At 41.1% G+C, this 12,017-nt stretch overlaps 1 protein-coding gene across 5 annotated transcripts in view; it reads right to left on the reverse strand.

The window, feature by feature from the left end:
- Positions 1-7,754: 7,754 nt before the first annotated feature.
- LOC137217802 (neuroligin-4, X-linked) overlaps positions 7,755-12,017 on the reverse strand; it is a 344,507-nt gene continuing 340,244 nt past the window's right edge. For all 5 annotated transcript variants that reach the window (XM_067724760.1, XM_067724761.1, XM_067724764.1 and 2 more), the window contains one exon: positions 7,755-11,363. In XM_067724760.1, coding sequence (XP_067580861.1) covers positions 10,514-11,363 — 850 coding nt within the window. In that variant the 3' untranslated portion in view covers positions 7,755-10,513. The remainder of the gene's footprint in view (positions 11,364-12,017) is intronic.

A 12,017-nucleotide genomic window follows, 5' to 3' on the forward strand; every position in this document is an offset into this window, starting at 1 on the left:
CACAATGCCTGATCTGCCTCTCTATTAAAGGAAATAAGAGAAGTAACTTAAAACATGCATGAAATTGAACTGCTGTCCTAAATTATATTGAATTCAAGACAGTCGATACAGCATGTAACTGTAGGGAATTCAGTAAGGGGTCCGCCCATCTAGGATGAAGAAAGGTAGCACAGCTCAAATCATACACTATTTGCTACAGGATTGCTGCGGTCTTTATATTAATCATATGGTATATTATATAATGAAAGTCAATTTCTGGTGCTTCTTCATAGAAATATTGCATTATGTGGTTCCAACATTTCTCTCAATGTAAGTGAGCAATAAAGCATGTTATGGTAAATGAAAGAATTAAATATAGGGTACCCCAAATGTAAAATTGATAGCTAGTGGGAAGCAGCCGCATAGCACAGGGAGATCAGCTCGGTGCTTTGTGACCACCTAGAGGGGTGGGATAGGGAGGGTGGGAGGGAGATGCAAGAGGGAGGAGATATGGGGATATATGTATACGTATAGCTGATTCACTTTGTTATACAGCAGAAACTAACACACCACTGTAAAGCAATTATACTCCAATAAAGATGCTAAACAGATATATAAGGTACCTCATGACTTTTTGGTATAGACAAGAAACCATCCATTTTAGGAATCTTGGCCCCCAAGTGGACACTCTTTCTACTAAATTATTTTTGCTATAAATCTAGGAGCTCAAAGCTCCTATGACGAGAAAGGTACATGCAACATTTGATTTTCATGCCCCACAGCTGAAGGTGACATTTCCTCCGATTGCGGACACTAAACACCCATAAAGATGGCATACTTTTGAAGTTGCACACCATTTCTTCAACATCAGAGGAGTCAAAATTGTCCATTTCTCTCATTAGCCTAATACTGGAATAATATTTCCGGGGACTATTTTGAACAATAACTGTCATCTGCCACATTTTTTTATAAAGGGAATTTTCATGTGTTTTGCTAGCACCCGCAGATCAGTCAATGCTCACATACTTTTGCATATAATCTTTGCAGACATGATATAAATTGTTATTTTCCCTGGTCACCCTGAAAATTAATTCAAAAGATAGAACTTTAGCTCTCCACATTACATAATATCTTATAGAAGCCCCCAAACTGACAAAGAGACACATCCTAAAACGTCAGTGTGTGCCTTATTTCTGCCGGTATGTAGAATACATTTAAATGTGATCGAAAAGCAATTTGGAAAACCGGGGTGAAATCTTGTTATTTGATGGGTAGCATTTAGGTCTATAATAAAAATGGGGCTCAAGGTTGTCAAAGGTGACCATAGGTCCTGTTACATTCTTTTTCTATTAGAAACATGACAGCTCATAGAAACATGAGTTGCAGATGTAGGGTGGGAAAAACACGGCATAAAAATAGAGGAGAGATATTAAAGGTGGCATTATACTTCCTAAATGACAACATTAAACGAAAGTAGGGTTTTTGTGTGTTTGTTTGTTTGATTTTTACAGAACCTGGGGTCTGCTCTCTCTTGGGGTCTGCATGCTCTTCCAAAGATGTGAAGACCACAGAAGGAGTTTTGCAACAGAACCGTGGGACTGGAGACTGCAGCCGCATCAGATAACGAAGGTTTCTGACACTGTGTAAGTCTGGGGAAATGGGTTCCTCCTGCGATCCCATGTGGATGGGTCAGTGCATTGGGACTCATGAGGTTATTATAACAGACACTTCACAAAGCACGTGCTGAGGCCACGTGGGCAGGTGGCCGGCCCACGAACGTCTTGGGCTGTGAACAGGTTTCTCCCTGCTTTCACATCTTTCCAAAGCTGTTTTTTTTTTTTTTTTTTTTTTTTTTTTTTTTTGCGGTACGCGGGCCCCTCACTGCTGTGGCCCCTCCCGTTGCGGAGCACAGGCTCCGGGACGCGCAGGCTCAAACGGCCATGGCTCACGGGCCTAGCCACTCCGCGGCACGTGGGATCTTCACGGACCGGGGCACGAACCCGTGTCCCCTGCATCGGCAGGCGGACTCTCAACCACCACGCCACCAGCGTAGTCCCAAAGCTGGTTTTATAAGGCATTTGGCCAACATGTTGCAGCCAGCACGCCGTCCTCTCCTATGTTATAAATTATTTACAATGTTTCCCCATGTAACTCTATCTCCTTAGATTTTCTAACCTTCCTATGCCGAGTTTCACGTTCTATATTTACCCACTGAGGTGAGAGGCAGGCACCGCTGGCGTTTTAAAATGTTATTTCAGCAAAAATGAGATTCCAAATGTTTAACGACCCCAAATCGTAACTAAAACTGTAGGTGAAATTGATAAATTGTGTTTTTAAATCAACCGACGTTCTAGAAAATTCGATCAGCGCACTGAAGGTGCTCAGAGTGCGTGTACCAGTGTGGGTGATCGGTGGGGTGGGTGTGCGACCGTAGGCGTACCTTAAAAGCATTTTAAAATTCAAGGCTATCCGTTTTCTCGAGGCATAGAAAGATGAGAGTGATTTTTTTTCCCTTCTTTTAGATTTTTCAGAATCCCTACAGGGGACATATCTTTTTCTGTACTGACGAGGAATAGAGCAAAACTACCTGGTGTCAGACCCTGGTTATTTTATTTCCTTACTGCGACTTTGAGGAAGTCTTTGAACCTCCTGGGTTTCACTGCTCCCTTTGGTAACATGAAAGCCTCTACTCTAGGAGGGTGGTATAAAGATGAAGTGACTTAGTACATCTAACTTACTTAGAACAGCACGTTTTGATTATCATTCGAAAGTTTTAAAATTCAAAACAAGTATGGGTAGATCTTGAAGATACTGTGGATAGGGTCCCAGACCACCGCAGTAAGGCAAGTATCACAGCGAGTTACAAGAGTTTCTCTGGGTTTCCCAGTGCATGTAAAAGTGATGTTTACACTATACTGTAGTCTATTAAGTGTGCAATAGCATTATGTCTAAAAAAATATATATATATACAGGCCTTAAATTTAAAATATTGCTAAAAACTTCTCACCATCCTCTGAGCCTTCAGCAAGTCAGAGCAGTAACACAAAAGATCACTGATCACAGACACCATCACAAATATAATAATGAAGACGTTTGAAATATTTTGAGAGTTATCAAAATGTGACACAGACCCTAAGTGAGCAAATGCAGTTGGAAAAACGACACTGATAGAGTTACAGACTGTCTATAGACTTACAGACGGTGATAGGCAGGGTCGCCGCAAACCCTCAATTTGTGCAATAAAATGAGGTCTGCCTGTAATTGCTCTTTAAACCGTTGACCCAATAATTTAAAACATCTCTAAGCACTTTTGCTGTAAGAGTTTCTCTGTAAGTGGTGCATATCCTCCGGAAGTGTTAAATATTTTGGCTGTCATTATAATTTGGAAAAAGTAATTTCAACATTGTCTATGTAACAGCTAAAATAATACCTAAACAACCCCTAAGATAAACCCTGACAACACCTAAAATTCAATAATACGGAATGCCTTGAGATATCTGTTTTCAAGCTGTGTTCATAAACAAATTGTAAAGATTTGACAGATGTTACCACTGAAGCGTAATAATGCTTCTAATATTTGGAATGAGGCACCATCTAAATTCCCAGTTTTATGGGACATTTTTTAGGGCTGTATTTCGGGGCTCCAGAAATTCATCTCCCCATTTCCCTCCTACATCAGTGGAAACACCCCAAGTGCACAGTTCTCTACTGGTCCCTGGGACGAAGCGCTTAGAATAATTTTCCTTTCTGGACTTCTCCCAGCTGAACCCCGTGGACATTCTCCTGTTTCCAGCAGCTCTCAGTTCCATCCTATTAGAAGCTAATGACCTTAGGAACTAGTCTGAAGATGTCCCTTTCAGCTAAATGTGGAAGAGCCCTCAATCTCCCGTTTTCCCTAAAGCTCTTGCCTTGAGAAAACACAGTTATTTGTAGGTTTTGCAAGTATTTGCGCTGATAGTCACCTTATAGAAAGGTAGACATGTAAAAGACCGTTCTCTATATATCCATTTCTTTTTTAAAAATTTATTTATTTTACTTATTTAGTTTTGGCTGCGTTGGGTCTTCGTTGCTGCATGCGGGGTTTCTCTAGTTGCGGCGAGCGGGGGCTGCTCTTCGTTGTGGAGCACGGGCTCTAGGCACACGGGCTTCAGTAGTTGTGGCATATGGGCTCAGTAGTTGTGGCTCGTGGGCTCTAGAGCGCAGCCTCAGTAGTTGCGGCACATGGGCTTAGTTGCTCCGCGGCACGTGGGATCTTCCCAGACCAGGGCTCGAACCCGTGTTCCCTGCATTGGCAGGTGGATTCTTAACCGCTGCGCTACCAGGGAAGCCTCTATATATCCATTTCTTTAAATAAGATAATAAGAACCTGCAGAGAAAGTACCACTTTCCTCCCTTAGCAGAATCTAATTTTTTATTTTTTTTCTAATCAGGCAGCCCAGAAAAGGGGAGGTGATGAATACATTTGGAGGAAGTTGTGGGAAAGAAAAAACACCTCTGCCATCTGACTGCTAGTAACTAGCCTGATAATGGCTAAGTGGGGTGGGCCCCACTGCATAAAAATAATTTGAGGTACCAGGAGATAAAAGTCCGCAAGCATGTGGGGATAAGATGGAAACAAGGACAGTGTGCAACCACGAAAAATGACCCAGATGACTCACCATCCTTGCGTGTAAGTTACTCAACTCCACCAAGATGGGCTTGGTCATCTCTGATGGTGGTGCTTTATCACTTCTGGAACATGCAACTCTAAAACTATTCCATCTATCTATCCATCTATCCATCTATCTATCTATCTATCTACCTACCTACCTATCCCATCTTTCTTCCTCCCTTCCTTCCTTCCCTTCCATCCCTCACTCCTTCTTTCTTTCCATCTATCTATCCATCTATCTATCTACCTACCTACCTATCCCATCTTTCTTCCTCTCTTCCTTCATTCCTTCCCTTCCATCCCTCCCTTCTTTCCATCTATCTATCCATCTACCTATCATCTATCTCAACTATCATCTATTTATATCTACCTACCTACCTACTCACATCTATCATCTCTACCAGCTATCTGTGTGTTATGTATCCATCCATCCATATCTGTCTCTATATTAATAAATCATTATCCATCTAGCATTCATCTATCTGTTTATCTATCTACAATCTATGTATCTGTATCCATCCATTCATCCAACTGTTCATCTTTTATATCTGTCCATCAATCATCTATTCAATCTATCTATCTATCTATCTATCTATCTATCTATCTATCTATCTATCTATCTATCTGTTTTTTGGGTTTAACATTCCTACTGTGTCCCCACCTCTCCTGACAGGATGATAGTAATTAATTTATCAAACAGGCTGCTCTATCTGCTTACTCAGCTGCTTTCACTGCACCCAGCGCCATCCCACCACATTCACACCATCCCCACAACTGCTTCTGGAGGGAACACTCTCGAATCTTGCTCCCCAAAAGACTTGGGGATAATTGGGAACCAGAAACACTGGCATCATTTTGCAGGCTTGTTGGAGATGCAGACTCCAGCCCACGCAATCCCTGCTGGATCAGAACCCGCCCTGTAGCCTGATGTCAGCACATCCTTGGAACAACGTTTGAGAAGCACTGATAAAAATCGCAAATATGGGCTTCCCTGGTGGCGCAGTGGTTGAGAGTCCGCCTGCTGATGCAGGGGACGCGGGTTCGTGCCCCGGTCTGGGAAGATCCCACATGCCGCGGAGCGGCTGGGCCCGTGAGCCATGGCCGCTGAGCCTGCGCATCCGGAACCTGTGCTCCACAACGGGAGAGACTGCAACAGTGAGAGGCCCGCGTACCACAAAAAACAAACGAACAAAAAAACGCAAATATGCTCACACCACTTTTGCGCCATCTTTTGCCGTCTGCTGCTTGAATTCAGGACAAGGTGCACACGGCATGCCTTGTGACTTGAGGCATGTTATCAGCTGGATGCTACTCCCCTCCTTCCCCACACCTTTCCCGGTGACACCTTCTATTTTTCAGCTAGGACAGAAAAAAGCCATGGTTCCCCAAAAGTGCCGAGTCTTCTCACTTTGAGGGCGTGAGTTCTGCCCTCCCGAAGCATCCACCATCATTGGTTTGTCTGCGTGGATGCCCACATACTTGGAGGGATGTGGTTTGGGGTAGCTTCCTACAGAGCACTTCCCACCCCTTGCAGACGAGGTTAAGGGTCTGTGTCTAGACTCCCACTGGCACCCTGGGTACCATCTCCAGCACCTCCTGCTGCTTCCTGGCTGTACTTCCCTGCTCTCCGCTTGGAGTCCTAGGATGGAGAGAGCTTCTTCTTTCATTTTTAACAGAAGCCCCAGCACAGAGCTGGGGTGATGGAGAAGCTTGGTAAACATTTGCAGAAAGAATACATGAATGAATGAATGCATACGTTTTTACCATTTGTTGAGTTATTCAGAATGGCCATTCAGAATGCATCAAATGGTGAAAAAAGGAATGACTCCCCTATTTCAAAAATTGGCCAGAGATCTAATTTTAAATCCACGAAAATGGCTTTTCCATTAAATAGATATGACATATGTTTATGTATTCATGAAATATTATTTACATTTATAAAATAGTTACTTATTTACTTATATGTAAACACATATTTTGTATTAGATAATATAACTCGTTGACACTAGAATTATAATACGTATATATAACATGATATATATACATATCTGCAATATATGTGTAATATAAAATGTATGTTTTAAATATAAAATATATATTACATATTATATCACACATATGGTATGATATTATATTATTTTATATACAAATGTATATGTTTCATATAGTATAGCTATTATATATGTATATAAATATAAAAATATAATTATACTTTATAATTTATATTTATTAAAATTCAATTGTAAATACACAATATATTAAAATATTTATTTGTATGTAATATATAAATGTGTATGTATATGTGTATATATGTGTGTATGTATATATCCTGTGTACGTCACATTCAGCAAACGATCCGAGCCCAACATGTAAAAAAAAAATTCAGAGTTCGAATACAGCAGTCACAGTCTTTGCTGTTTTCCTTTACCTGATAATTAGCTAATATTATCATGACATTCATGAACTTGAGTTAGAAATTTTTGCTGCATCCTTCATTGGCGAAGAGTTTGGGCTCTGAACACACGATCTTCCTTTGAATCTGAGTTCTGCTGCTGCCTTGTAGCTTAATGTTTCTGATCCTCAACATCTTCAGTTCTAAAATAGAAGTAATACAGGTGCCTGCCCCTTAGGGCTATCGTGACTGTTAAGATAAGGAATGACCAGGTGCATGTGAGGACTGACAAGTTAGGTCGCATCGGTATGGTAGTAATTTTCTGCCTCTCCAGTTGTATTCAAATGAATTTCTTGCTGTCAGAGATTTACTCAAATAAGGCTACTAGAAAGATTTAAGGCATGACAACAAACACAACTCAAAACCCAGCAACATAAGAAGCAGCAGTGGCTTCCATTTCAGGAAACATCCTCTCGTTATGAGTTTCACCAACCAGAGTGTCTTTCTCCAATGTCAGGCCAGAAGAAAATCCCTAGCGGGGACACAAAACCTGTTCATGAGGACGAACCACAAGAAACTGATCTATTACCAACTGAGTGTGCCGTTTACCATCTACGTCAGATGTATCGCTTAGTTTTTAAAGTGAAAAAGACATCTAAAGAAGGAAAAATAAATAAATAGGATAGGCCACCTACAAAAAAAGAATGGACGCGTAATTATTTGCACAAAGCATTAGAAAATACTGTGATATTTTATTATTAAAAATGCTGCTGAAAAGTTTATACATATGTGTCCAGCCATATATATCTTCTATCATTACTTAAGGCAAAATCAAAAACAAAATCGCAAAATAATAATCCAAGAAACCATTAAACCCTGCGTGCCAGTGAAGGTCAAGAATAAAAGCCTAGGAAAGTTTTTTTCTAACTTATGTCTTTTTTTTCTTTTTTTTCCTCTTTTTTATAGATAGCAAGTATATTTTATTCTCATAGAACTCTATGAAGATTCTATAACTTCTTTCCATGTAGAAATATCATTTAAGGTGTATTAAATTGCTTTTGATCATAATCCTTTGTAAAAGCTAAAGTTATTCACTTAACAAGAACTCTTTTTTTTTTTTTCCTTATCCAAATGTCACAAGCCTGATACATTACTGTGCATATTGCTAGCAGAAGACAATTGGAAATACTAAACAAATACTGGAATTCACATTACAAACATACCGGACCCACATTGGTGCCAAGCATCACGTCCTTTGTAGTTTCCTGGAGAGCCTATTCGTCGTAGCTTAGCTGGGGTAATACACAGCTTGCAGAAATGGCCTGACAATAGCTTTCAAAAATGATGAACAAAAATCGTACCCATGACACCTCTAGCTGCACGAGTGATGTTTCACTCTTTGCAAAGTTGGGGTTATATTTCACATATGTATACACAGAGAATCACTCTTAAATTTAAACCAAGATGAACAACAGAATTTATTGGACGATCTGTATGCATTCTTAAAAGAACTCTCTTTTTCTAGCGGGGCCATTTTCAAACACTTTGATAGACATTGCTACAGTTTTAGTTCAGGGGTTCAATAAGCAAAGATTATACAAAGAGACAAGGAATTTGGACTATCTTTGTGGAGAATGTCCACCTTGGCAAAGACATATAGTGCTGGGTTTCCATGAGAACCATGCCCAGAGACATCTTCAAATATCTTTGGCTACTATTTCCTGGTGTCGCAATAACTTTTGAAAGACAAAACATAAAGTCACCATGGTTACTATTCTTTTTCCTTCCACTTTAGGACACTTGCAAAAGATTCCTTAAGGAAAATTAAAAGGACGATGAGAAAATGACAAAGTGTCAGAGGGACAAACTTCTCATCCCTGTCTCGCCAATTTAAAATGACTGAATATTTCTCTGTGTTATCTTGACAGTGAAGCCATCCTAACTTCCCGGAAAACCCATGCAAAGCACTTTGAATGTTCTATCCTTTTGTTTGTTTTCTCTCTGTAATACTCCTGGATCAGTGACTGATACACAAATCCACAAATGGTAATAGTTTCAGACAAGCATATGTTTTATCCCATAAATGATATAAAAAATAAAAATCCCTGCTTACTGATAAATAAGGGACTTACTGCTTAAACAGAAAGGAAAGACACATGCCCTCTTTCAATCTGATTAGCTAAGCTGAGCAGGTATTTCATCAGCCAAACCCTTCTGCAGCTGCTCGGGAGTACAGAGCTGTATTGACTCAGCAGAGCTTGGCCCTACCAAAGACAAGCTTTCTTTTCCTTTTTGGCAGGACCCTGGGATGGGAAGCAACTCTTCCTCAACACATTCAAAGAACCAGAACTACAGAACGAGACTTGTATTCTGTTTCTCCCCCGCGGTCACTCTGCATGTGCGTGCGTGTTTCTAATTCAACAAGCTTTAAATAGGCTCCACGCTGGGGATCCATCCTGGGGTTGCAACTTCATGAAGCCTTAACACACAAAAATAAAAGTTTTCCTAAAAATAACGGTCTCCTAAGAATGCTGTCGCATGCACTTTCCAGCCCAAGAAGGGGAGAGAGAGCCTAGTCGAACAGACGGTCTAGGTCCGCTGTGTGACAATCACATCCTCCTACAAATGAAACACGTTAGAAAACCCCATGTCTGTTGGCCACAAGGAATTAAGAAGAAAATCCTCCTTTGTCCTGGAGGAGACAGAGGTGATATGACTAATGTATATATCGATTTATATACATACAGACCACAATGGAAAGCACAATCTTGCTAAAAGCTCTTTCAAACTGAAAACACCAATAAAAGCTTTTTTTGTTGTTGTTTTTGTTTCTGTTTTTCTCTCGGTGTGTGTTTGTTTAAACACACGGCTATATACATTTTTTTATTTTTATTTTTACAAAGTTTCTTAAATAGAGTTCAGGCTGGCAAAACATCTCTTTGCACAGAACTCTACGTATGTAACTGCATAGTCAGTTCTTTTATTTTAATAATAAAATTCTACTTTTCCTTCTCTCTGGATTACACCTCCATATGCTGGGTAAAAGCCCATAGATTCTTTCTTCACTTAAGTAGAGCCATCTGTCGTATGGCACAAAAAGAACTTTTATTTATATTGTAATTAAAAAAAAAAAAAGTGTCCTCGGCCGAGTTTCAGAAGTTTCAGCTTCTGTGGTCACACTGGAAACATCCAGGTCCTTGAAACTTCGATGTCCTAGTTGCACTAAAGTTTGCCGGATGGTGGAGATCTTAAAGCAGTATTGTAACAGCAATGTATACGTTTCACATTTCGTAGGGTCAGAAGTTGATCTCATTGTACTGGGAAATGCCAATGGAAAGGGTCTGCAAGGACACAGTGGCTGCCCTTTTGCTTTTTGTTTTGTTTTGTTTTGTCTTAAGCCAAACATTCCCTGTTTGGAGATGTTGCTTCTTTCTTTCTCTCTTCGATGTGGCTGAGGGGAGGCGCAAAGGGAGGGGAAGAAGACGGCAAAGCTATACTCTAGTGGTTGAATGCCCGTGGGGTAAATTTGTACTGTTTTGTCCTCCACTGAAGGTATTGAACGTGTGCAAAGGCTGCATCCCCGTCAGTGTGTTGGGAATCATAGTGATGGTATTTGGTGTCATAAGTGGGATGTCATCGGGGGACCTGCGCAGCGTGAGGGTGTAGTCTGGAGGGCAGGTGAGCCTCAGCGTGTCGTGAGCCTGCAGGGACTCACACTCGTGATCATGCTCCAGCTGTTTCATCTGCAGGGACATGATCTCTTCGTTCTGGATGTGAGCGATGTCATTTGTGGTATTTCTCTGGGGACTGGGGCGCCTGTGTGTCTCATGGCGCCTCTTGTCCTTCTTATAGTACAGCGCTGCAAACGCCAAGATGTTAAGGAAGAGTAAGGATGCCCCCACGGCAATGGTGACGCTCAACTCAGTGGAATAATCCCGTTTGGTTTCGATGAGGACGGTGGTGTCCTCAGGCCCCGTTTTATGAGGGTCCTTGGAGTGTTTGGGGTTGTTGGCGGGAGTGATCGCCGGACGTTTGGTCGTGGGCCATATCTTGGCAGGAGATCGCCGAGTTCCGTAGGGAAAGGAGGTCATGTCCGGAGGAGGAACCTTTGTGGTTGTGGACACATACTGGAATATCTCATTCAGGTTGTGCAAGTGAGGCACGAGTTCCAACCAGAAAGCCACTTTTGTGGCTCGGTAATGGTCCCTCACTCTGGGTTTCAAGCCAATATGCAGATAGAGCTGGTCTTTGGGGTTATACTTGGACCAGGCCACTTCCTCAAAGCGATTGGGTTTTGTGTGAATGAACTTGGTGTCCTGAGGAACGGGCTGATTAGGATCACTGGGGACAGAAGGGAGAAAAAAAGAGAAAGGTCACACTCTTCCACATTTCCCAAGTAAATTTTAATCAAATACAATGAAATTACAATCAGATAATCTCATGTGTTTATTGATATGCACAAAGTACTCAAGTAGCAACAAATACATGGTGTTTTAATCCCGACGCGCTACCATTTTGCCTTTTCTTTAAAATCCCCTTACCTTTATTTTAAAAATAATTCCTGATGGCAGTATGATAGCATTTTCATAACACTCCTACATTTTTTAAATGCATCCAATTATCTTCCATGATAAAGAAGGAAACCAAAAATGTGTCTTGCATTTCAAGTTGTTTAACTACTTTTGAGTCAGAAATCTCAACCAGGGTGATTTGCCCCCAAGAGGGCATCTGGTAACATCTGGAGATGTTTTTCGGTTGTTATAAGTGAAGGGTGGTGCCATGAATGGGTAGATGCCAGGGTGACTGTTAAATATGCTCCAGGGCACAGGACAGCCCCTCCACAGCAGAGGAGTACCTGGTCCCAGGTGTCAGTAGTATTGAGGCTGAGAAATCCTGAGTTAGAGGCTATGGTCCAAAATTTGTGCCATTCTCTTTCTTCCTCAAGAATTGCTTCTTAGGTAAATGAATAGATACTGTGGTTACAACTAAAATGTA

Source organism: Pseudorca crassidens, chromosome Y, assembly GCF_039906515.1.
Source record: "Pseudorca crassidens isolate mPseCra1 chromosome Y, mPseCra1.hap1, whole genome shotgun sequence".
Lineage (NCBI taxonomy): Eukaryota > Metazoa > Chordata > Mammalia > Artiodactyla > Delphinidae > Pseudorca > Pseudorca crassidens.